Source organism: Camelus dromedarius, chromosome 4, assembly GCF_036321535.1.
Source record: "Camelus dromedarius isolate mCamDro1 chromosome 4, mCamDro1.pat, whole genome shotgun sequence".
NCBI classification, from domain to species: Eukaryota; Metazoa; Chordata; class Mammalia; order Artiodactyla; family Camelidae; genus Camelus; species Camelus dromedarius.
In genome coordinates, this window is record NC_087439.1 from 46,807,544 (window position 1) to 46,833,186 (window position 25,643).

A 25,643-nucleotide genomic window follows, 5' to 3' on the forward strand; every position below is an offset into this window, starting at 1 on the left:
AGCCCGGGGGCGGTCCCGCGCGCGCTCCCCGCCTCCCCCCGCCTCCCCCCGCCTCCCTCCATCTCCAGGCCCCGCCCAGTAGCGCGGGGGGCCAGGCTCCGGCGAGGGGGGCGGTGGCCGCGGCTGACAGCGGCTCCCCGCCCCCGAGGCCGCCACGTCCCTCACGTACCACCCGGCCGAGCCGCGGAGCGGCTACCTGGTGCCCGGGGCTCCGGCTCCTCCGGCGGGGCTCGGCATGAGGCTGGCGCGGCTGCTGCGCGGAGCCGCCTCGGCCGGCCCGGGCCCCAGGCTGCGCTCCGCCCGCCCAGGCGCCAGCCGTAGCCTCACCTCGGACTCGGGCTCCGGCCCGGCGCCAGAACGCGGCGTTCCGGGCCAAGTGGACTTCTACGCGCGCTTCTCGCCATCCCCTCTCTCCATGAAGCAGTTCCTGGACTTCGGTGAGTGCGGCCCGGGCCTCCGGCCTTCGAGCTGCGGCCGCTGACCCCGGCCGGGCCCGGCCCGCGCGGGCGCTGTCTCGTCGCCGGCGCGCCCCCCACCTCAACGTCTTTCCCCCAGCGCCTTAGGTGCTGCCTTCCTCCCTTGCGGACCGGTCCTTGAGCTCAGGTGCAGGCGCCGCGGGCCGGTTAAATAACCGGGGCAATGTGCCTTTTTTTTTTTTTTTTTCAATACCGTGTATTGTTGAGAAACAAACCACCGGGCCCGAGGGCGAATGACCCCCCGCCTTTCGGCGCACGTGTGCACATCCGCGCTCGCAGCCAGGCGCTTTCGGCTGAGCCCAGCTCGCGTGAGAGGCAAGCGTGCGGGACATCTCCCACAATCAGACTCAGATTCTGCAGAGTGATGATAAATGCTAGGTTTTGTATGTGATGATTGCATGAAAGTGGCGTGCTATAGGGGAAGCAGGTTACAACAGGCCCAGTGTATCAATAGAATTTTTCCTTGCCACTGCCTTAAGAGGGTTTCCACCAACGGCACATTCATTTCGTCAACAACAAATAATAAATCTGGAGCACGTGTAAAGTGCATGAGTACCAGATGCTGTGGGGTGTACTACGTTTTACCTCTGTAGAAGTGAGTAACCACTTTCCTCTTCCTCAGATAGGTGCTTCCTGGTTTTCTCTAGAAAGGATGCAGAGGAATTGCAAAATCAGGCATTTAACTTCGACTTCTCAAATGGGGGCGCTAAGGGGAAAAGGGAGAACTAGTAAAGCCAAAATTTTGAGTAGACAAGAGTTATCTTCTGCATTGTGAGTGCTATTAGGTCACTAACGGATCAGTGGTGGCTTGAAAGATAGCAGCATGTTTGGGCACTTGATCTTAAACTTGTGGTTTACAGTGGCAATTTTGCTTGGCTCAAAGCTCTTGGTTTTCGTTTTTTACTTTAAAATGATTCTAGTGTGAATAAGGGGTGAATTTGGCTGTGTTTACAAGTATGCCATTAAACTTTCACAAGAAAATGGGTCTTTTTTAAAAGCATAATTCCTGTACAATTGACAATCTAATTTTTGCTAAGGTTGTCGCTTGCTAAAACAGCAAGATTAAATTAGTGAGTTTAAAATGCATTACTGAAATAATATGACTTTTTGTTTAACTTTAAATGGAACTGCTTGCCAGAGGACATCCTGCAGCTATTCTGCTTAGCATTTTGAGATAGGAGTGGAGGAAGGAGCAGGTTGCTTTCCAGGAGTCAGACAATTGAATAAGGACCAGCTGGGGAGAAGCTTGAAGATGGTTGCTAAACAGGTGTTGGCATTTTTTACTTTCTGTTGCCTGAACGCCTCCTCTCCATATGCTCTTTGTTTATGGCGATTAGTATAGTGGTTCTGTGATATGGCATCAGTGAAACTTCCCATGAACATGTCAGAATTTCTGCTATTTCTTAGACAGATATTCACATCTCATAAATTTAGAATTAGGAAACAGATTTTTTAAATGACAGCAGCACCAGGTGATACGGGATAGGCTTTCACACGTCCTATGTGAATTGAATTCTGTGCCTTGCTCAGACTTGCTTAGGTTGTCTTTGTTCTAAGACGAGATGTAAGTAAGGGAGACATTGCTGCTTTATAGCGTGGTTGGAAGGTCAGGAACTGGAGGGTTGTTCAGAATGCCTCACAACCCTAGAGACTGTGCTGTCTTGTCCCTTGACTCCTCTTCCTTGCCCTGTTATTATGGTGATGCTGCAACTTGCCAAATAACTCCCTCTGTGTTTCTCCCTGCCTCATGGCTTCCACTTAACTGCTGTTCCCACTGTGTTTGGTTTCAGGATCTGTGAATGCTTGTGAAAAGACCTCATTTATGTTTCTGCGGCAAGAGTTGCCTGTTAGGTTGGCAAATATCATGAAAGAAATAAGTCTTCTTCCAGATAATCTTCTCAGGACGCCATCAGTTCAGTTGGTACAAAGCTGGTAAGATTCTCTGTCTTGTGTTTGTAATTTTGATAGAGTTGTAGACTTTACCTCAAGTTAAAGCAAGTACTTTTTTAACTCTTCAGTGGAATCTTAAGGTAGTAGCAGCATTCCTCCTCCTTTCTTTGGGTTTGTCTGGGCTTGTCTCCTGAATCCTGGACTGTACCACTTTTTGGCTTTGAAAAAAACAATCACCTGCACAGAAATACAGACATTATATTTAAGATTTGTGTTATTAAATCTGTAAGGATGTTATATAGTGTAATAAAAATACCTTCTGTTTGTTGATAGCTAGTGGTTTATATACATTACGTTTAATCCCTTCAATAACCCTGCCCAGTAGGCATTATCATCTCCATTTTTCCAGGTGAGTAAACTGAGGCACCTACAGGTCAAGTCCTTTGCATAAGGCATTACCACTCATGGTGGAGCTGGGATTCAGACCTAGAATTGTTTGTGTCTACTACACTATGCTGTAGTCAGATTGATGAAATATATTAAAAAGTGTACTGATTATATTTTCTTGAAGTATATATTTATAAATCACAAAAGTTAAAATCTTTGTTTTACCATTTTAAAACAATTAGAAGTTACTGAAATTGTGTAGAAACTGACCTCTCTTCCAAAAAATGACAGTAGAGGTATTAAAGGTGTGCACACATATATGGCCACCTGGATACAGCTTTTCTTGTTAATCTTATTAAAAACATTATTCTCTTAAGCACTAACATTTCAAACGAAAGAGTTTGCCAGAGTTCAGTCTTAAATGGAAAAATTTATCTTCAAGACATTCCCAGTTATGATTCATGGAGACTGTAAGCTTTCCTTTTGTTGGCATTATAATTTGTAGGAGAAGCTGATCTAACATCAGTTTTTTTTATAATAACTGAAAGAGTATGACTGCCACATAAATGATAATCAGATGCTATTTAGTCCAGGAATGGAACAGTTAGAAACATGGTTTAAGTAAGAGGCATTTGTTCAGGAATTCTGATGTAAGGAAAACATAATTTTCTGTGGAAGCTTATTCCTGTTTTTTTTTTAATTCCTCATTAAAAATAGAATATGAGTAAGTCTGAGCTGCATTTTGAAACCTTATCTGTGCCTAACACATTGTAGGTATTGATGTATCTCTTGAATAAAGAGCATAATTATTCTTGCTAATGAAGGGCGAAATAAGGGTTAAAACAAAACAGTAGACATCAGAATCACCTGACTTTGGAGTGTGTTGACATGCAGTAGGCATATTGCTTGCTGGGAACAGCTTTCCAAACCCACATGTGGATTTGCAGATTTTTAGGGAACTTTCACTGCCCCTGCATGCCTGCTAAGTTAGGGCAGTTGTAAATCAAGTGCCAACAGACAAGTCAGAGCAGACCTTACACTTCCGAAGGTCACTGAACGAGCTGATGTGTTTTGACTCTGGGCCTGCACTGCCCAGTGATGTGACCTTGAGAGGGTCATTTGGCTTTCCTCATTTCCCTCCTTTACCAGGTGATTTGCTCCCTTGAATTGTTAGGTAAATTAAAAACCTACACTTTCATGACTTTTGTGTTTTTGTTCAGTTCTGTTTAAAAGGACCATGTGTTAGATTGTGGGCTTTCAATAAATATTTGTTGATTGGATATAAACATCTAAAATTAAGGTTTTAAAGCACAGACATTTAAGTAGATTGGCCTCCACATTTTACTGAGACTAAGACAAATTAAGCCATTTGCCCAAGATCACATGGTTATTAGTGACAGACTTAGTTCTTCTGACAGTCAGTATTTGTACTGTAATGTACAGTGGTAATTTTAAGAAACTTAAAAGCTGTTTTAGAATATAGAACAAAAAAAAAAAAAAAGAAGTAGGAAATCTTGAAATTCTCAAATCAAACTTAACCTGTTTTTAGGAGAAAACATGTGCCTTCTGCTGCTTAATGCCAGGCACTTTGCTTGAATGTGAATGGGTATAAAAATCCTGCTTCAACCATAATTTATTAAAAGTTAATTTAAGTTAAGAAATGTTAAAAATACTTTTTTGAGCATTTTCACCATACTGAACTTTCAAAATGTAAAAGAACAGATGTACCCTGTTGATTTGCATTTTAGGTATATCCAGAGTCTTCAGGAGCTTCTTGAATTTAAGGACAAAAGCGCTGAAGATGCTAAAACTGTTTATGAGTAAGTACACTGTTTTAACCCTGTTCTGAGCACAAGTTTTGCACTCTTTGAACATCATATCAAAAATATAAATGTATTAAACTTAAACCTGCTATTGGGTCACTTTAGGGAAACTGATTAACTTTTAGTTTCCCACTGCTTTGGAACATATGGCAGCATATGTGCCTCCAGCAGCCCATACAGGTGAGGCACGTACATAAATTTGTAAATTGGGCTGGGCATGAGAAAGGTTTTATGTTCCTTCTAACTCTAGTGTAAAGAAAGACACAATTCCAGTGTGAGTATCAGTGGAAAACTAGATGTGGCCTCAGTGCCGCTTGGATGATAGGGGACTGGTGAGGACTCTTAACCTGGAGAGCGCATGCTTCTGAAGGACAGCCATCTTGGCTCCATGATCATGCAGAGCGCCGCCCAGATCGTCCGATTTGTGTGTGTGTTTGAGAACAGCCACCAGTCTAGATTCTTAATGTAAAAATCCCCCAGTTTTGAAAGATGGGAAACTAATTAAATTTTTAACACTGAAATCCTACAAAAACATATCTGTGGGTCTCCATTTTATAACTTGTGGTCTGTAAGACAGTATAAGTAATAGGACCTATTTAATAATCAATACAGCAGGACCAGTAATCCCAGTAGTCTCCTAAGGTAAGGTACCTGCTTATTCCAATGAATGTTGCTCAGAACTTAAAACCTACCTCTTTTGTTGTCCTCCTGGTCTAATATACTTTTTTTTTTTTTGACTCTCTTGAAAGGGGATAGCAACATTGCACTTTTTAAACCTGATTTTGGTAAAATAACGTCAAAAATTTACTCTGCACAGTTTACACAAATGATGTCATTTAATCTTTAAAATAACTACTGAGATAATACTATCTGTGCACAAAGAGGTTAAGTAACTTAAGATGGCATAAAGGTCACATAGATAGCAAATTATAGGACCAGGATTTGGACGCACTCAGTCCTAAAAGTATACATTATGCTCTAGAACCTTCTGAAAACAGTCATCCAGAGCTGAATTTTAAAAATAAGGTGAACCGCCATGCAGAAAAATACTGTTTTTGGTTTTAACAAAAGAGAGAGAGATGTGAAATAAACAATTAAGGAGTGACTAGAAATGATGAGTTGTTTGTTGTTTTTGAGTTTTGTTGTTTGTATTTTGGGTAAACAGTTTGGTTTTGAAACTGATTACAAGCTAGGAATTCCCAAAATGTTTTGAGCAGTGAGAGCATCACTGGAATAGATTAATAATACTCCAGATGATGCCTTTGAACGGGAAAGCACTCGTTCGGAAGTGTAAATTCCGATGGGTGTGTTACAAGATGGATTTTGTTAATTCATAACTAAGACTTCTTTCCAATTTTATTTAGTTCTTTAAATTAATCATGAATAATGTCTTCCAAATGCCAGAAGTGAGAAAGCTGGATGGCTTGAAAATTTTTCTTTTAACACAACAGTTCAGTTTTCCTCTCCTATTTTTTTAAACTCATAAGATGAATGGGATTAGAATTGTTTTCTTCTTTTCTGTTCTCAGTGGCCCTTTTTGTCTTTGAACCTAGGGAATAGTTCCAAAACAGACAGCCTTTATTGGCTCATTCATCTTCATTCCTTACAGAGCGTGTGTTCCCTAGAAGCAAGTGCTCTGTCTTGACTTACACTAAATGTCCCTGGAATACCATCCTCATAGTCAGTTCTCAGATAACCTTAGTTAATAATGGTTTAAAAAAAACACCTTATCATCTGTAGGATTGTATCTTGTAGCAGCTTTACTTTTAGGAGTTACAAGAAAATAACTTGAGTTTCAGAAATTTCATTTTGGAATTTCTTAACATCTTCATAGATTCTGTGTATTTTATGATCTGAAATATATTTCATTGAGTGTAAGAAAACATGTACTGATGCTCCTTTTACTGAATTAGGGATTTCTTGCCACGTATAGTTGACTAAACTTAGATTTTAGTATTATGTTCACTTGTCAAAATATTTGGCCATTTTGACAGACAGGTTTGTTTAGCTTTACAGATACTGTGATACGGATCAGGAACCGACACAATGACGTGATTCCCACCATGGCCCAAGGTGTGATTGAATACAAGGAGAACTTCGGGGTGGATCCCGTCACCAGCCAGAATGTTCAGTACTTTTTGGATCGTTTCTACATGAGTCGCATTTCAATTAGAATGTTACTCAATCAGCACTGTAAGTGTCTGGAAGTCAAGAGAAGAAGCTAAATAAGATGTGTTGGTATATTTTAAATTTATTTAGAAAACTTCCCTTTAGGGAGAACATTTAATTTTACTTTTTTTGTGTGTGTATTAAGAAAAATAAATAGACTGCCATACAGAGGAAATTTTTTAATTGAATTTTTATGTTTAACATTATGTAAAATACCATGTTTATGTATAATGAAAATTCTTGTTCTGCGGTTTGGTGCCAGTTAGAGAAGCAGTATTTAAATCTGGACAAGGGCATTAAGTATTTCAGCTTGTTTTATTTGTTTGCATGTTTTTTGTTGATAGCTTTATTATTTGGTGGAAAAGGGAAAGGAAGCCTGTCTCATCGAAAGCACATTGGAAGCATAAATCCGAATTGCAACGTGGTTGAAGTTATTAAAGGTAAATACTTAACACTTCTCCTGTCAGAAAAGATGCAGAAATCAAAATTGTTGAGTGTTATTTCTTCCTGTTAAAACAACGATTTATATCATGAGATAGAATGGTAGGAGTGAATGTATGGGCTTGAAAATAACTTCATAATGGTAATTGTGCACTCTGTATAGGGTGAATGTTTTGTTGATACAATGCTTTATTAGGCAAAGTGTGGTGATGTTATGTTTTACCTCAAAATGTTCCTCCTCCTCCCTTTCTGTTCCCTGTGCCTGGAGTTGTAATTCATAATAGTTTGATTTGCTTCTTTCCATACTTTTTTCTGTTTATACGATGTGTACTCATACACATACATAATTGTTGGTCTTACATTGTTGTTTTTGGAAGACGGGGCACTCTGTGTGTATCTTTCTATAAGTTTATAAACACTGTAGCATGTTCAGCACATGTAGATATATGCCAGGTTCTCTGAATGGCTGTCACGGATGTATCAGGACGTGTTAGTTCACCCTCCTGTAGATGCATGTTTAGGTTGTTTCATCTTTTCTGTTACCAGCAATACTGCAGTGAACAAACATCCTTAGATATGGGCTGACTTTTGCTAGTATTTTAGAAGGCAAGATTCCTAGAATTTAAAATACTTAAAATGCATTTAAAATTTTGATACCTCCAAAAATGTATCAAATGGTGAATGAGAGTGGCTGTTCCCTAAACCCTTACCAACTCTAAATTTTTGTTGTATGTGCTGTAAATAGTTTCTTCAGCCTGCTGTTTCTCTTTTTACTTTGTTAATTGTGTCTTTTCCCATACAGATGTTACAATTTTTTTGTAATTGTATCTGTCATTCTTCCTTTATGGCATTTAGGCTTTGTCTTGTCATACTTAAAAAGACCTTCCCCGAACTAAGATTACTGAAGTGTATTTTCTTCTATAGAAAGTTTTAAAAATTTCATTTGTCTATACTATTGCCATCTTAATGCATGAAGCAGAGGTAAATTTATTTAATGCTTTTTTTGTTTTGATTCACACTAGATGGCTATGAAAATGCTAGGCGTCTGTGTGATTTGTATTATATTAACTCTCCTGAACTAGAACTTGAAGAACTAAATGGTAAGCCTGTTGTCTTTTCCTCAATGATTAGTGTTGTGATTACCTGAGAAGCAATGATAAGAAGAACTTAGATTTGTTTTATTATAAAAGGACTTCTCATCAACTTCTTCATTGGATATAAAAGCTGAGGGAGAGCAAATAGTGTTAAAAAAGATGTATATATGTGTATATGTGTACATATATATTTTTTAATTTAGTTAGATTCTTCCTAAAAGACATTTTTGCTTTTTATTCCCTATTTTCTTTATTTTTAATGGATTTAATACTGATTCTTTGCTTATTTTTGATTTTCTGGTTAGTCATAGAAAAAATTGATGACAAGAAAATTACATTTGACTTTTATATGCACTTCAGTGGTGTAAGGTTTGCCCTCTAAGATGTCTACTTCCTGAGTTGTAAACCATTTTTTATTGTCGAGGAAGTGAAAAGACTGGAGATATAAAAGAGAAAAGAAGGATGCTCATCTACTGGGGAATCTGTTTATCTCTGATGGTCTTCTTTTTACCCTGACTAGTGCCTTTTGGACCAAAGAGATTTAGATGCCTTGGAAGGCGATTGTTGAGTCTCCCTCCCTGTGTTTCCTAGAGGTAGGGTAGTTTGGTGGTGGGGAAAGCATCTCTTAAGTTAAAATGACCCTTAAAGAAGATTAAAATTACATAGGCTTATACTGAGTGGCAGGGCAGTGGAATTGCCTGGTGTTTTTCTAAAGCCATATTCAGTCTTCTGGCCCATAATGCACAAGTGATAGTTTGGGAACCTAAGTTGCTGTGGGCAGTTTCCAGATGTCCCATCCATGTTTCCAAGGGACAGTTTATTCAGTGGAGAATCCAGTTTATGGGCTGGATTAGAATTCTAAGGTATGATGAGTCTTACTCCTTTACTGAAAGTTCTGCTTTACTCATCATCTGCCCTCTGTCCCTACCTGGGCTCCAATTAAATGTTTGAATGTAGAATTAGTATCCCCTTGATAAAGTGATGCTAGCTCAAAGTTTTTATTTGGATCTATATCCATAGAAATGCCTAAAATAACACATTCCACCTGGGTGAAACATTTAAAAATGACTTTTTAAAGAAAGGATGTATGTATGTGAGTTGGACCATGGAATTTATAGATAATAACACTTCTTTTTGGAAAGTAAGATTCCAGACTTAAGACCGAATGTCCTTTAAACAGTCTCAGTGTCATAGAAAAGAATGGGAAGATGGGTTGGTAGATTATTTTGCAGGATTACAAGAGTGACTGCAGGGCTCATGTTGCCACAGGCAGTTATAAATCTGTGTGAGCGTGAAGTTCAAACACTGATACAGTAGAGGACTGTTGCGGCCCTTCTCCCCCAGCTAGTACTGTCCTCCATAGTAAATGTTTTCTTTTCATCACCACACAATATATTCTTAAAAATGCTCTAAGCACATCTCTCTGTACTTTCATATTTTTCTCTTCTGCTCTGTAGCAAAATCACCAGGACAGCCAATACAAGTGGTTTATGTACCATCCCATCTCTATCACATGATGTTTGAACTTTTCAAGGTTTGTAAAATAGTATTACATCACCTTTATCAGTCCTTTCCTGAGGTTAGGAATCTGCTCTGTAAGTTAAATACGCCACCAGGCTTTCCTCAGTTTCATGAAAGTGTATCATTTCATGTTCAGTGTCATGCCACAATGCTGGAGATCAGCTTTTTGTCAACACTGATGGGCCCCTCAGTGTAGTGGTCAGCTCAGACCTGGGAGTCAGAAAGACCTGGGTTTGAATTCCAGTTCTGCCACTTAACATGTGTGTGACCTTAGGCAAGTCATGCCTCAGTTTCCTCCTCTGTAAAATGAGGATAATCCTATCCAGGTTATTATGAAAATTGAGAATAACATACTAAGTGTCCAGTACAATGGTAGCACACTATAGGTGCTCAATAAAGTTTTATTTATATTTTTACAAAACAAAATATTTAGAAGAACTGTTCTCAACTTTCCACCCTTAAAGGACCACAGTCCCACTGTTACCCTTTTTTTTTTTTTGAAAAAATCATTTATATAGAGTTACAGGACTTCTGCTGTTATGTTTGCACTTTACAACAAATTTTGAAAACTATATAAAATTATGCTGGTAATGTTGACAGTACATTTTTTGACACTTGCTGGTAGACAGGAAAGTAATGAGGAGTGGTACGGGTTCATGTGGCTGAAAATGATTACCCCAGTCAAGTCTGTAGTGTCTCAGTGTGGTTACCATGTCTTTAGCCAGGAGTAGACTGAGAGAGAGAAGAAGTGGCTTTCAGCTTGATCACAAAAAAGAAAAATACACTGAAACACAGAAAAACTAACTGGCTGATTGTCTTAGAATAGCAAAGATTCAAGAATTCTCTTTGTTCTAAGACAGCAAGAACATGTCTAATACCTTACAGAAATCTTTGTGCCCAAGTGGTTAAATAAACAATTGGCACCTAAAGGATTGAAAGTAATTTTTTCCTTGAAATTTTAGTCACATGAAGATCTTGTTCCCCATGATGCTTAATAAGAGAAGTATTACCGTATGGTGTAACAAATTTTACGTTATGTCAATAATAATAATGGCTTCCATCTGGAACCTGATTAAATGGCCCTTGGTGGAGATGACAGACTCTCCTCCTTAGGGGACTCGATCCCGATTGGTATGCCAGGGCCACACACTCTTATTTCCACATTCAGCCCTGACTTCCGCCTTTGTAACTGTATCTAGCCTCAGCAGTTTCTACTCCAGCACTGCATGTCGTGTTACCACTTAGTGCTTATGATATGTTGGCATTGTGTACCCTATTTCCTTTGGAAATAGATCAAAACAGTTTTAAATTGTAAATATCCTAATTTCAAACTAGTGGTAAATTAAGATTCATTTCTACATCATAATAAGACTTACTATTAATACTATATGAAAAAATTGTTCTTTCTTAAAGCAATCTATGACAATTAAAATGGTTCTTAAAAATAGAGATGAAACTGTTTTCAAAAATAAGATTGCCCGTTACCTACCAAATTATAAAAATATTTGGGTAGAAATTTCTGCTTTAATGTAAAACTAGTTAAAAGTGGCTGGTTTTGGAAAATATGCAGAATTTATTTAGGATCTCTAAATATATACCAAGTTCTCTAAAACTGACATTTAAAAAACTAATTCTTTCAATATGGTTATAAGAATTATGATTCTTTGGCATATTTACATTGAATTAAATTTTTAAAAATTTCAAGTAGTGCATATGTAGTTGAAAATTATTAGTTTCTCTCTTTCTGTAAAGTTGTGTTTTTAATGTAACCTTAATGTATTTCAGAACGCAATGAGAGCGACGATGGAACACCACGCTGACAAAGGTGTTTACCCACCTATTCAAGTCCATGTCACACTGGGTAATGAGGATTTGACTGTGAAGGTAAGTGCTGTTTTTTTGTTTTAGCTGATGTACAGACGTACACATACTTTGTTGAAGACATTCTTTATTCTTAGGGAAAAGAAGTCTTATTCCTAATAGATAATAAGCACATTGCTTCATTTATCTGGCAGGTTATGAAATTTTCTCTTGAGTCTGTTTCTATTTTGGTCCCTCACCCAGATGATTGAAATTAAAGTACATACTGGAGACAGACAGTTTAGCAGAATCATGGATGTCCACTTTGATATCCACTTTGATTAGTGAAAACTAAAATATTTGGGTATTTGTAGTATTATATAGATAGTACAGTTTTTCATTTTTAAACAATGGTTTTCAGTCTACTTTGATTTTAATTGGTTCCTTTGATTTTCATAACAGTTCTTTAGTTAGAGGGACAGGTAATTTTATTCTCAATTTTATAGATTTGAAACCACACATAGTGATTAGTTCATTATTATAGACAGCCAATAAATGACACATGACGTGAAATCAGTCCTTTGACCCTACTTCCAGGCCATTTCTACTACATTTTACTATCTTAGAGTATGATGATGTTTCTCTTTTTCAAATAATCATTTAAAATTTTGTATTAAATTAATAAATACAGAGAGTATAGAGACCAAATATGTCAGTTCCTTGCCCTTTGTATGTCACTACTCAGAGATAGTCTTGTTATTCTGATATTTATTACTGTATTTTAAAGTAGTATTCTGATATTGCTATTTCTGAAATTAAAAATTTTAAACAGCAAATATTAGCTTTCAGTTCTGGTGGCTGAGGGGTTAGCTCTCTTAGAGCACCTCCCCTCTCCACACGCCCCCAGCCTCAGTTGTCATCTTCCCAGTACTCAGGTTCATACATGGAATTCTAGATTTAGAAATAATCATCTTGCGGAACTTTGGAAGGCATCTACTGTTCCTTTTTTTTTTTTTTTGAGTAATACGATACAGTGGTTTTTAGTATATTCATAAGGTTGTGCAACCATACTATGGTGTAATTTCAGAACGTTTTCATCACTCCCAAGAAAAAAACTCATGCTCATTAGCAGTCACTCCCCATTTCCCACTCTCCTCAGCCTTTGGCAACCACTAATCTACTTTCTATGTATGGATTTCCCTATTTAGGACATTTCATAATAAGATTCATAAAATAATACATTTTATAAGCGTATTCAGATTTTCTATTTCTTCCTGAGTCAGTTTCTGTAGTTTGTGTCGTTCTAAGAATTTGTCCATTTCCCTGGGTTTGCTAATTTGTTGGCATCCAGTTGTTCATAGTTTTCCCTCATAATCCTTTTTACTTTTTTAGGATTGGTAGTAATGTCCCTAGTTTCATTCGTCATTTTCTCTATTTGAGTCTTCTCACTTATTTTTTAGTCAGTCTAGCTAAAAGTTTGTCAATTTTGTTAATCTTTTCAAAACACCAACTTTGTTTCATTGATTTTTCTCTGTTGTTTTTCTATTTATTTTATTAGTCTCATCTTTATGATTTTCTTCCTTTTGTCTGCTTTGGAGTTTGCTCTTTTTTTAGTGTCTTAAGGTGGAAATTTAGGTTATTGATTTGAGACATTCTACAGCTCTAAATTTCCCCATAGGCACTGCTTTTTCTGTATCTTACAAATTTTTTATATTGGTTTCATTTTCATTCATCTCAAACTATTTTCTAACTTCCCTGTGATTTCTTCTTAAACTCATTGATTATTTAGGAGTGTGTTTAATTTCCATGTATTTGCTAATTCCCCACCTTTTGTTTTGTTGTTGATTTCTAATTTCATTCCATTTTGGCCAGAAATATAGTTTGTGTGATTTCAGTTCTTTTACATTTATTGAGACTTGTTTTATGGCCTAACATGTGGTTTATCCTGGAGAATGTTCCTTGTGTCCTTGAGGATAATGTATATTCTGCTGTTGTTGGTGGAGTGTTCTGTAATAGCTATTAGGTCTAGTTGGTTTAGCGCTGTTCAGGTCTTCTGTTTCCTTGTTAATCTTTTGTCTACTTGTACCCATTATCCAATGTGGGGTATTGACATTTCTGGCTCTTAGTGCTGAATTGTCTGTTTATCCCTTCACTTCTGTCAGTTCTTGCTTCATATATTTTAGAGCTCAGTTGTTAAGTGTATATATGTTTATAATTTTTTTATCTTCTTGATGTATTGACCTTTTATCATTATAAAATTTCCTTGTCTCTATTAACAATTTTTGTCTTAAAGTGTATTTTGTTTGGTATTAGTATAGCCATCCCAACTCTGATTTGGCTTCTGTTTTCATGGTGTATATTTTTCTAAACTTTTACTTTCAGCCTCTTACTTTGAATCTAAAGTGTGTCTCTTATGAATAACATATGGTTTGATCATTTTTTTTAATCCATCTTGTCAGTGTCCATCTTTTAATTGGAGAGTTTAAGCTAATTACATTTAACATAATTATTGTTAATGTAGAATTGATGTTTGCCATTTTGTCATTTGTTTTCTGTATATGTCTCTTTTGATCCTTTATTTCAAGATTGCTGCTGCCTTTTTTTTGTTACAATGTTTTCTAGCTTATCATTTTAATTTTCTTCTTGTTTTTTTTTTTTCACTTCTATTTGAGTTATTTTCTTAGTGATTGTCCTGGGATTAGAATTAACATTTTTATTTATAACAATCTAGTTCAGATTAATACCAACTTAATTTCAATAGTATACACACTTTGATCCTATATAGGTCTGTTCCCTCCCGCTCCCTATCCTTTGTGTCATTATTGTCATGTAAGATACATCTTTATACATCAGATGCCCATCCATACAGACTTATAATTACTACTCTATGCAATTCTCTTTTAAATAATACAGGAGAAAAAAGTTACCAACAAAAAATACTTTTAAACTGTCCTTTATGTTTACTTATATAGTTAACCTTTCCTGGTTCTTTTTATTTCTTCACGTGGATTTGATTTACTGTCTGTGGCTCATTCATTTCAGGCTGAAGGAGTTCCTTTAGTATTTCTTGATGTGGGAGGTCTACCAGTGATGATGCACTCTCAGCTTTTGCTTACCTGAGAATGTCTCAATTTCTCCTTTGTTTCTGAAGGATAATTTTTCTGGCTATGGAATTCTTGGTTGATAGTCTTTTCCTTTCAACATTCATTTTTTTGAAATTGTTAATCTCACTGACTTTTGGCCTTCATGGTTCTGATGAGAAACTAGTTGCTAATCTTGTTAGGAATCCTTTGTATGTGATGAGTCACTTTTCTTGTTACTCTTAAGATTCTTTCCTCTTGGCTTTTACAGTTTAATTATGATCTGTCCAAGTGTGATCTCCCTGAGTTTATCATACTTGGAGTTTGAAGAGCTTTATCTTTTTCATCAAAATTACGAAGTTTCAGCTATCATTTCTTAAAATATTCTTTTTGCCCCTTTCTCTCTTTCCTCCTGGAATTCCCAGTATATGCATGTTGCTACCTTGATGGGGTCCCACAGGTCTTTGATGCTTTGTTCTTTTTTTTTTTTTTTTTTCATTTTTTCCTTTCTGTTTCTCAGACTGGATGATTTTAATTAACCTGTCTTCACTATTGCTGATTCTTTCTTCCACATGTTTACATCTGCCATTGAGCCCTTCTAGTGAATTTTTGTTTTGGTTATTATACTTGTCAGCTCCAGAATTTCTACTTAGTTCTCTTATATAATTTCTATATTTTCTATTGCTATTCTTTACCTGGTGAGACATTATCCTCATACTTTCCTTAGTTCTTTAGAAATGGTTTCCTTTAGTTTTGTGAACATATTTAAAGTAACTGATTTAAAGTCTTTGTTTAATAAATCTGAGTTTCCTCGGGTTGAGTCTCTGTTGATTCCTTTTTTCCCCAGTGTGTAGACCATACTTTCTTCTTTCTTTGTATGTTGTATAATTTCTGTTGAAAATTAGACATTTAAAATTATATAATGCAACAACTGAAGATCAGATACTTCCCTGCTCCCTAAAGTTGGTCATTGTTATTTGTTTAGTGACTTTTTAAAACTGATTTTGTAAAGTCTATATTCTTTATTGTGTGTGCTTTCTGCTTGGTTCGGCTAATGGTTGAACTGAGATTTCCTTAAATGCCTTCTCCCAGTCTTTGTCAAGGGACTCTGTATTAATATTGGGGCACACCTTCAATACTTAGCCAGACAGTTGACAACTTTGACTTAACTTTTAGGTTCTCCTTGTACAGAGCGTCAAGGTTCGTCAGAAGTGAACCCTCTCAGGTCTTTCCTGAACACAGCCCTGGGCATGAGCATGACCTTCTAGATTCCCAGGATATTCTTGAGCTTTTCTAAGCCCCTATGGACATCTCATTCCTGAGCTTCTCCTGTTAAGTTTATGGATAGCCTATTGTTTGCCTTAACTGTTGTACACTGCCTCATGCAGCCCTTAAATTAATCAGTCATCTCTAATTTTTTTTGACAAGTGTTTCTGAGGACGGAGGAGCAGTGGGTGCACGCAAGATTTTTTGCATTGGGGAGCTCAGAATCAGGTCAAAGAAAGACAGTCTCCCCAGTGGTTGCTAGGCTGCTGGTTTCACTCTGACTGCAAGCTGTTGATGCAGTAGGGATGGGAGGTGGGAATAAGCCAAGTTAAAACACCACAAAGCTTGTTGTTTTCCTTGAGTAGATGCTCCCTAGATTGATACATGCCTTTGGTTAGTTCCCAGAGTTCTGACCATTTTTGCGTTTTGCTTTGATGGAGGACTTGTTGGCGCTCCCTTCTCCATTGTTTTTGCTGATGTCACTCCTGCTGTTCCTTTTGAGAAAACTTATGTTTATTCCCATTTGTGTTCCTCTGTATATGACTAGTTTTAGACGACAGGTTTTGTTGTTTTGTTTAATTGAAGTTTTTAAGCTTTTCAGCTCTTTCCTTAAATTTCATAGTGTTGTGACTTCATGTGGGTCTTTTTGTACCCATTGAACTGGGCCCTTTAGAATTCCCGCTGTTTGCTTGATACTTTCTTCTTTACTGTTTCTTTCTGATAGTCATATTTGGAGGATGTTGGGCTTTATGAAATGACCCTTTGATTTATCTTTTTCTTTTGTTTTCTGTATTGTTAATTTTTCATTTTGACTTTGAATTCCCAACCCTTCTATTGAATTTTTATTTCCATTATCTTATTTTAAATTTCCAGGAACTTTTATTTTTTATTACTCTTTTTTTATAGTTTTGTGCTCTGACTGTATTTCTTTTATCACTCTGAAGATAGTAATATTGGTTGTTTTTTAAAAAATTAATATACCTTAGCTCTCTGCACTGTTTCCTCTGAATTTCTTTTTTCTGTGTATCCCCCTTGGCTATTCATGTAAAAGAGTGAGGCACAAATAAATACATGGTAATACCATCCGTTTGCTGCAAAAGTAGTGCAAATGTGTCACTTTTTTCAGCCCAGATGCTAATGTGTGTCTATTTTTTGGTTAGTTATGTGTCACCTACTTGCCCATTAAGGTTTATTTGATTTACAAGTCCCAGATGTCTGCTGCTTTGGGGCTTCAGCTGTGCTACAGCATGGTCTTCCTTATACCCTTTTCTGCTTGTTTCATGTGCTTTCACAGGCTGGTCTGCAGATCCTTGGCATTACTTATGGTCATCCAACACTGCATGGATCCAGGGTCACTGAGCTCTTAGGCACTCAACAGAGACTCATTCTGTGCTGGTTAGAGACTCTGGTATAAAGAAAGGTTCATCATAACCCAGCCATTCCACTCGTAGGTGTATACCCCAAAGGATTGAAAACAGACATTTAAGCAAAAACTTACATCTCAGTGTCCATAGCAACACGATTCACAATAGCCAAAAGCTAGAAACACCCAGATGCTTATCAGCTGATGACTAGATTAACAAAATATGGTTTACCTGTACAGTGGAATATTATTTGGCTGTAAAAGGAATGAGGTATTGGTACATGCTACAACAGGGATGCTACAAGATTGAAAACAATATGCTGAGTGAAAGAAACCGGTCACAAGAGGCCACATGTTATATGATTTCATTTATATGAAAAGTCCAGAATAGACAAATACATAGGGACAAGAAATAGATCAGTGGTTTTAATCAGTAAAGAATCCAGAGTTTCTTTTGAGGTAATGAAAATGTTCTGAAATCTACTGTGGTGGTGACTGCACATAGCTGTGAGTACAGCACACCTCGTTTTGTTGTGCTTCGCTTTATTGCACTTTGCAGATACTACATTTTTTACAAGGTGAAGGTTTGTGGCAGCCCTGCATTGAGCAAGCCCGTCGGCATTATTTTACCAACAGCATTTGCCCATTTCATTTCTCTGTGTCACATTTTGGCAATTCTCACAATATTTCAAACCTTTTCATTATTATATTTGTTACAGTGATCAATGATCTTTGATGTTACTATTGTAATTTTTTGTTGTTGTTTTGTATTTTTAAATTAATGTATGTACATTTTTTAGACCTAATGCTGTTGCACACTTAACAAACTGCAGTATACGTGTAAACATAACTTATATGCACTGGGGAACCAAAAAATTCAAGTGATTCACTTTATTGTGATATTTGCTTTATTGTCTGGAAATGAACCTGCAGTATCTCTGAGGTATGCCTATATATTAAAAACCACTGAGTTACACACTTTAAATGGGTGAATTGCATGGTATGTGAATCATATTTAAGTAAAGCTGTTTTCAAAAAGAAAGGGTCTTGAACAGACTGTTCCAGAAGCCTGTGTGACAGCCCTTACCTCAGGCTCTGCCTCCTCACATCCAGGTCACGTGACTGCATCTACTCTTGTTAGCTCTTTACATGTTACATGCTTGCTTTAATTTTCTTCTGTAGAGCTGTCATTCCCATCACTTACTCTAGACTTCCAGGTTCAAGGCCTAGGGCTTTTTCCTCCTCCATTCTTTAAGCTTGTTTAAATTATTGACATTAAAAATTTTTTATCCCTCTACTAAGAACCCTGTGAGAGAACTGTTTATTTCTGTCTTACAAGTCTAACTCCTCTTTCAGATTTGGTGTTTGGTGTTATAGCCACATCTATTAAATTAAAATTTAAATGTATTGGTTCATTCACTACTGGTGATTTTGCAAACCTGACCTTGAAAAAGCTGTTGAATAAGAAACTTCAGGACCTCTGGGTTAGTAAATTTCCTGCCTTCAGAGCTGTCATCAAGTTAGTAGTGACTCATTTCCCTTGGACCTGAAAATCCACATATATTAGCCCAGGGAGCCCAGTGTTACAGGAAACAGGACATTAAGGATGGAAGCTCTCAGTCAGATGACTTTGAGAAGTGGTGATTTCATGCATGGAGGAGAAAACTTTCAAGATAATTGGCAAACTTCTCTTCCTCTGCCTTTCTGTTGACATTCCGTGCCACCCTTCTCTTTCATGGTCTCTTCCCTTTTCCTTGTCATACGCTTATGTTCCTGTGATTCTAGACTTTTTATTCAAATAATCTTAATCAGAGGTTTGTTTAATTTCCACATCAATTTCTCAGTATATTTGTCATCAGAGTGCTGTTCTTGTCTTAAATATATACAGACCAAAGTCTGTCTCTGTTATTCCCTCCTTCCCTTTGCACAAAGAACTCAGGTTCTCTGGTGTAGTATCTGTTACAATTCTCTTGGAAACTCTCAACCACTTTAGAAACTTCTGGTCCTAGTTTATTGTGTTTTTGCCTGCAAATCAGAAGAGGTTACCTTTATCAGTTTTTAACTGTATTTCTACGGCTTAGAGTACCCCTTCCCCTCTGGCCTTTTTTGCTCCACTCTCTGCTTTTTTCATACCAGCTTAGATAGCTAGAAATCACTTCTTGTTTCATTCCTGCAGGGTTACTATAGTGTTTCTGGCTGGAAGGTTAAGGAAACCAGGAAATATTTATTGAAGTGTACCTTTTAAATCTTAATATCTGTTCTCAAATGTTGTTTACTTAATATTTACAGAACCACATTTCGGACTTATGTTACCAGTAAGTGTGCAGCAGGGCATTAAATTAAAGGATGAATAATTAAATTAATGAATCTCAGAAAATTCCCAGAGCACTTTATTCATCTTATTAAAATAAATCTCTTCACAGGGCTTTGAATTCATAGCCAAGAACAATTTCAGCGTAATGCTACATACAAGTTCTTAACTGCAGTATAAGAATACAGACGAACTTTATTATCTAGTTATAGATATATCAGAGGCAAGTCTTCAGACAGTATTTCAAAGATTTTTATTCTAAAAATAGTATGAACTTCCATTGTGAAATATATATACATAAAGATTTTTAGAGATTACATAAAAACTATAAGCCATTCAAATATTGACTTTTTAATACATAGTATTCAGTATTGTTCTCATCTGTCTATCTATATACATGTGTTAAAAGCAGGTTTGCTTGTATATGATGACCATGTTAATATTATAGAGTAGAATCAACTTAGATTTTGTGACAAAGGAAAATGGCTGTAGCAGATTAGAAGATAAGCTGTATAGTAGCTAGGAAAACATAATGAAGACAATCTGAAAATAAGTTACCAAATTCAGCCTACCATATGATTTGAGTTGGAAAGTGACATGAGTAAGAACAGTACAAAGTCCTGTGTACCTTACAACTCACCAGAAAGTTGTCTGGGAGTCTGTGCTGTGAAATTACTTCTAGGAGAGACTCTAAAACACAAGGAAATGGCTCTGTTTTTCCTCCCTCAAAATGAAAAATTACATTTTTTCCATAGCAGAAGTAATTGTGAAAAAAATTTAGAAACTAAAAACCTCAAAGAAGAAAATCACTCATAATTCCACTGACAAAATTATTTCATTATAGGCTTTTTTGTAATAAAATTTTTACAGAATTAGAATATTATAAATGCTTCTTCATATCTTGTTGCTACTTTTGCTACTTAGTATTTTGTGCACATCTCGTGCCGGCACATACCGCTCTACAGGGTACTGAGTGGAGAAGCAGTGTTCTATTTCAGAATGCGTTTTAGTTTAGTTTAAACTAAACTTGGGGTGGCAGCCCAGTGTTAGCTATTCTCCACAGTGCTGATAGATATTCTCATACATGTCTTGCATACTTTTCTGATTGTTTTCTTAGGATAAACATTGTTGGGTCAAAGGGTACATGCATTTTTAATCTGGTTATCAAACTGCCTGCCAGAAAGGAATTAGAAATTTATTATTACATCCAAGTTGGGCTTAGCTTTGCCCCATTGTGTCCTGTACTGGTTCATCAGTGTGACTGCAGTAATCACACAAGCCAGGGTGCTGAGTTTATATCACAGTGGAATTCATTATGTCTTAGAATTCTACATATTAGAGGAGTTAGCTCCACCAGTGAGGGGAACGTTTACATTCACAACTTGCATCACATGGTATTCGTTTTTGAAAAGCAGAGCTCTTCAGCCAGCACTGCGTGTGCGTCGGTGTTTTGCTGTTTCTGGGACTTGGTCATAGGGCATGATCCTTTCTCACCTTAGATGAGCGACCGCGGAGGTGGTGTTCCTCTGAGGAAAATTGACAGGCTCTTCAACTACATGTACTCAACTGCACCCCGGCCTCGCGTGGAGACATCCCGAGCAGTGCCTCTGGTACGTGGTCAGGAAGTCCTGAAGTGTGTTTGTGACTTGCCAAAAAATACATCAGTTACCACATAAATCAGTTAAGCTATTGTGTAGGGTTTACCACAAGGACGAAGGGAAGCTATTAGGGAAAGAAAACCACTTTTTAAATTAAAAAATTTTTAAAAAGCGTAAGGCAAAGAATTATAATCTTAGAGTTCCTGTTGCCAAGCCTAATAGTGGTATGTCAGTAGTTCTCATGTGGTAAACCACATTTTGATACACTATCTCTAATGTGAAGCCCAAATTACCAGCTTTACTGGCATTTAGTCAACACTGGTTTAATCTTTAGTGGCTTTTTTTTCCCCCTCAAGTACTTGTAATTAGATTACATATTCTAGGCTTAAAAGTAAGACTAGAGTTCTAATCAGTTTGATCACCAACCTGAAAATGTTTCAAACTGGAGTTGTGTTGATTTTTTTTTTTTAAGTTTATCACAGTCACCTATTTTCAGGTTTAGTAAGATTAGCTTTTGAACGGACTTAGTTCCGGTCCTCCAACCCCTGGAAAAGCACTTTGCCATATCTCTCAGTTCTGGGAAAACTGCGCTTCCAGGCTTTGAAGCTTCTCTGGCATATATGCTGGAGTTAAGCTGTAGCATGATGAAATACAGTATAAGGTGGGTCTCTTTTAGACTGTTTCCTGGGACGTTACTAAGAGGACTTCATTCTGGTTACACAGCACAGATTCTGTGGCTCCAACTGTAATACAGTTCATTTCTTACCAAACTGTTGAAATGATTCCTCTAGTAATGTGCTTCTCAAGTTGAGATGTGGGCAGGCATCCATATGACAGGGGACAGAAGAGGTCAAATAAACACGAGCATTTTCTTAGATCCTGATTTTACTCTAGAAGTAAGTGGAGAAAAGGGATTTACTGCTTATGTAGTAAAGAAATACTGTGGACTTTTTGTGGAGAGCAGCATAGCGTACTAGTCCGGGCTCTGAATCTGTCTGGCCCATTCCCCAGCTCAACTGCATCCTAGCTGTATAGCCCTGGGGAAAATTACTGACCACTCAATACCGCGGTTTCCCCAACTTTAAAAATCAAATTATTGTGACAATCGAGTTAATATGTAAACATACTTTTTATAGTGCCTGGCACATAGTAAATGCCATGTAAGTGTTGTTTAAGATGCAAAATTTATGTGAATTTTTAAGAAAACAGGAGACTTGACATGGCACAGGCTCCCCTGTACACCTGCACAGCCTTACTGAGGGTGAGTCTGTCTAAGCTCTTACAGAGGCTCCTTCCTGGTGTCATGACCGCTTTGTAAGTGGACCCAGTAAGCGAGCACTGTGGCAGCTGGGAGGAGGCTGCTTGACATCCACAGGAGTGGTCCTCTTGTCTACCTGATTACTGGGCGCTTCCTCCATGTGGATGCCTTCTCCTGGGCATCTACACGGACGGAATGTCTTCACACTGCTCATGCAGTGTTCTTGGGACCATTTCTGGAACCAGTTAACGCATCGGTCAGGGTCCCACCTGGAAAGAGAACTCAAATTATGGTAAATCAAGGAAGGCTTATCTCCAAAGAGGCAGATTACAGAGATATGGGTGGGAAGGTACAGGAATCCGGGCTTACAGCAGCAGAGCTGTCACCACCCTGAGCCAAAGGGAGAAGGAGAGGTTGCAGAACCCAGAAGGGCAAGTTGCACAGCAGCTACTCCCCGGGGCCCAGCCTGCCCAGGGGAAGTGATCTCAGTGGGAAGGAGGCAGGGGATGAGTAGCCTGACTTGACTCCCTCTGATCTCCCACTGGATTCCCCACTGACTGGACCCACTGGAAGTAGAGGGCATGGGAATCCACTGGTATCTTCCATTCAGGTGAGCCTCCCAGAACAAGGAGAAATGTGCAGGACAGATAGTTGATTTGAAAGGGCAAACAGAAACTGGTTAAAAAAAAGTCAAGTAATAAATGGTAGAGGTAGATAAGGCCAGACCCCAGATATGTTAACAGCACTCTGATTCCTGAATCCACATACTCTCTTCACTAATGTATTGTATGGAATGTCATTGAACATCTGAGTTCGTGATAAATAACCTTTTTTACATTTATCTGAATGTTCTCCTTTGTATTAAAGAACTGGTAGGATTTATCCAGGTAAAGAAGGCCATTCCAGATACTGGGAACAGAATGAACAAAGATGCAGATGTGAAAAATAACATGATCTGTTTGAGGAACTTAAGAGCAGGAGATTTAGTTCAACTGGGCTAGAAAGTGGGAGGCCGAGACCAGATATTACTGGGTCTTGAAAGCTCTTTTTAGAAGCTTGGATTTTTCTCTCAACGCAATGGGTTGGGGGTGGTGGGGGTGTGGTGGGTGTTAGGGTGCTTTGAGGATTTTTAAGCAGGGAAGTGACCTGTCAGTGAGAATTGAGTAGACTTATTAGCAAGCTCTCCAGGTTCAAACACAAGCTGGAAATTCATGGTACGGAGGCCGGAGATGTACCTGTTAGGCTGCAACCAGGCTCTTTCTACTCTTGCTCCTGAAAGGGAGAACATGTTTTAGATGATACTGCGGAAAGCAGTGTTGGGATACTCTGGAGCAGCCCCATAAAGAAAAGCAACAGGCTTTTTCCAGACCCCCAAAGGTTATATAGAAAAAAGAAGAATGAGGAGTTTTAAATGACTAGATGGAAGCGTCTAATGCAGTACTCAACTAGCTTTCAGCAATAACGTAACAGATCTTTTAATTCAGGCTCTGATAGCCCTGGGATCCTCCAGTAGCATTTATTTTAATTGGAAAAGTATTTCAGTGTGTGGCTTTCTGAAAAGAATTCCATTTTTCTCCAACAGGCTGGTTTTGGGTATGGATTGCCCATATCCCGCCTTTACGCACAATACTTCCAAGGGGACCTAAAGCTGTATTCCCTAGAGGGTTATGGGACAGACGCGGTTATCTACATTAAGGTAAAACTATGTAGTCTTCTTATAAGATGCCAATATTTAACAGTACTGAAATTTTCCTCTACCTCATGCTATTAAATTAAAAATTATATATATATATATATATTTTTTTTTAACATAGAATCTCATCTATTTTGATAAATGATCTTTGACTATGGGAGAGAAATGTTCTTATCTACAGTGATTGACTATGGTTCACAGAAAAAAAATGGGTTAAAGTGGGGGAATCAAGAAGTTCTCTTATAAAAAAAAACTTATCTTACAAATTTAATTGAAACATAAGACACGTGAATGGGCATTGACTCACCGGTCTTTTGATGCACTTGCTAAGGCCTTTCCTTTGTATACAGGTTTGCAGATTGAAGTTTCAGTTGTCTTTGCTGCAGAAGCTATACTTACAGTGCATTGTTTTGGTTTCTTTAATCAAAGAAACAACCGAGTGCATGATCCTTTTTGATTTTTACACAGTTCCTTACTTGTCTTTCGACCCTTATTTGACAGCAATTTTTATATAGCTTTCCTTCATGGGTCTTTACAGAGCATTCCTCTTAGTTTTCAAAGAATCCTTCCCCACTTTTTCTGTGCTTTGTTTAAGCAATACTTTGATTCAGTTTTGGAGTTACAATGACATGTTAAGTACATAAACAGATGTGGTAACAATTACAGGTGACTTGTGATAAGCATTATAGCTCACTGGTGGGAGCAGTAGGCCATCCTTACTGGCCTGGGATATTCTGTGTGTTTATTCAGACAGAGATCAGTATATTTTACAGGGATGAAAAGCACTGGGCCCCACCAGTCCACTGGATTAGTTCAGCAGTGGGCTATTGGTACCTAATTATTTAGTACGCTAGTTTCTTGTTCTGGCCACTAGATGGCACCTGTTTTACAGAAAATGCTGAAGACTGTATTAGAAAATAAATCTGTCTGAAAAGGTTAAATTCTTTCAAGATAGTAATTCTTTTTCTTTTTGAACCATCTCAGTTGTGAGGGACTTGAAGGCAATACGACGGCAATATTTTTATCATCAAATGTATTATTTTTGTTTGAGTCTAGCTTCATTTAGGAAAAAAATAGAAGCAAGAAAGTATTATTAGAATCATTAAATAACAGTGTCAAAAACCTTGTGTACCATTATTGGAATGAAATTTCCAGTTCAGTATTTTGTACATCTTGGGGAATGCCTGTGGCTTAAGGTTGAAATCCTACCAAGATATCCTAACTTGAAGATAACGAGGAACATAGTTTACCTCTGGTTCTAGTAATTTAGAGGAAGCTGAAATAGAACAGTGAATTAATGGTAATTATATGTTGAAAACATGAAGTTACAGTCAGCCCTCTGTATCCGTGGGTTCCACATCCACAGATTCAAATGTGGATGGAAAAATATTTGAAGAAAAAAAAAATTGAGAAAGTTCCCGAAAGCAAAACTTGAATTTGCTGCACACTGGAAACTATTTTACATAATAGTTC

General features: G+C 37.7%; 1 protein-coding gene and 1 non-coding gene across 3 annotated transcripts in view; one reads left to right on the plus strand and one right to left on the minus strand.

The window, feature by feature from the left end:
* The first annotated feature begins 132 nt into the window (after positions 1 to 132).
* PDK1 (pyruvate dehydrogenase kinase 1) overlaps positions 133 to 25,643 on the plus strand; it is a 30,295-nt gene continuing 4,784 nt past the window's right edge. The window contains exons 1-10 of one of the 2 annotated variants that reach the window (XM_031451659.2): positions 135 to 437; positions 2,267 to 2,408; positions 4,502 to 4,573; positions 6,585 to 6,769; positions 7,090 to 7,185; positions 8,209 to 8,286; positions 9,738 to 9,814; positions 11,587 to 11,685; positions 21,121 to 21,231; positions 24,060 to 24,173. In XM_031451659.2, the coding sequence (XP_031307519.2) occupies positions 236 to 437; positions 2,267 to 2,408; positions 4,502 to 4,573; positions 6,585 to 6,769; positions 7,090 to 7,185; positions 8,209 to 8,286; positions 9,738 to 9,814; positions 11,587 to 11,685; positions 21,121 to 21,231; positions 24,060 to 24,173 (1,176 nt within the window). In that variant the 5' untranslated portion in view covers positions 135 to 235. Of the gene's footprint in view, positions 438 to 2,266; positions 2,409 to 4,501; positions 4,574 to 6,584; positions 6,770 to 7,089; positions 7,186 to 8,208; positions 8,287 to 9,737; positions 9,815 to 11,586; positions 11,686 to 21,120; positions 21,232 to 24,059; positions 24,174 to 25,643 lie in introns of both variants that reach the window. The other variant, XM_031451660.2, reaches the window with a different exon arrangement.
* Positions 21,226 to 25,643, minus strand: part of LOC116153041 (uncharacterized) — an 83,522-nt gene continuing 79,104 nt past the window's right edge. Inside the window, exons 10-11 of the transcript XR_010380608.1 lie at positions 22,503 to 22,746; positions 21,226 to 22,109 (exon numbers count right to left, since the gene is read on the minus strand). This is a non-coding gene — a transcript (uncharacterized LOC116153041). The remainder of the gene's footprint in view (positions 22,110 to 22,502; positions 22,747 to 25,643) is intronic.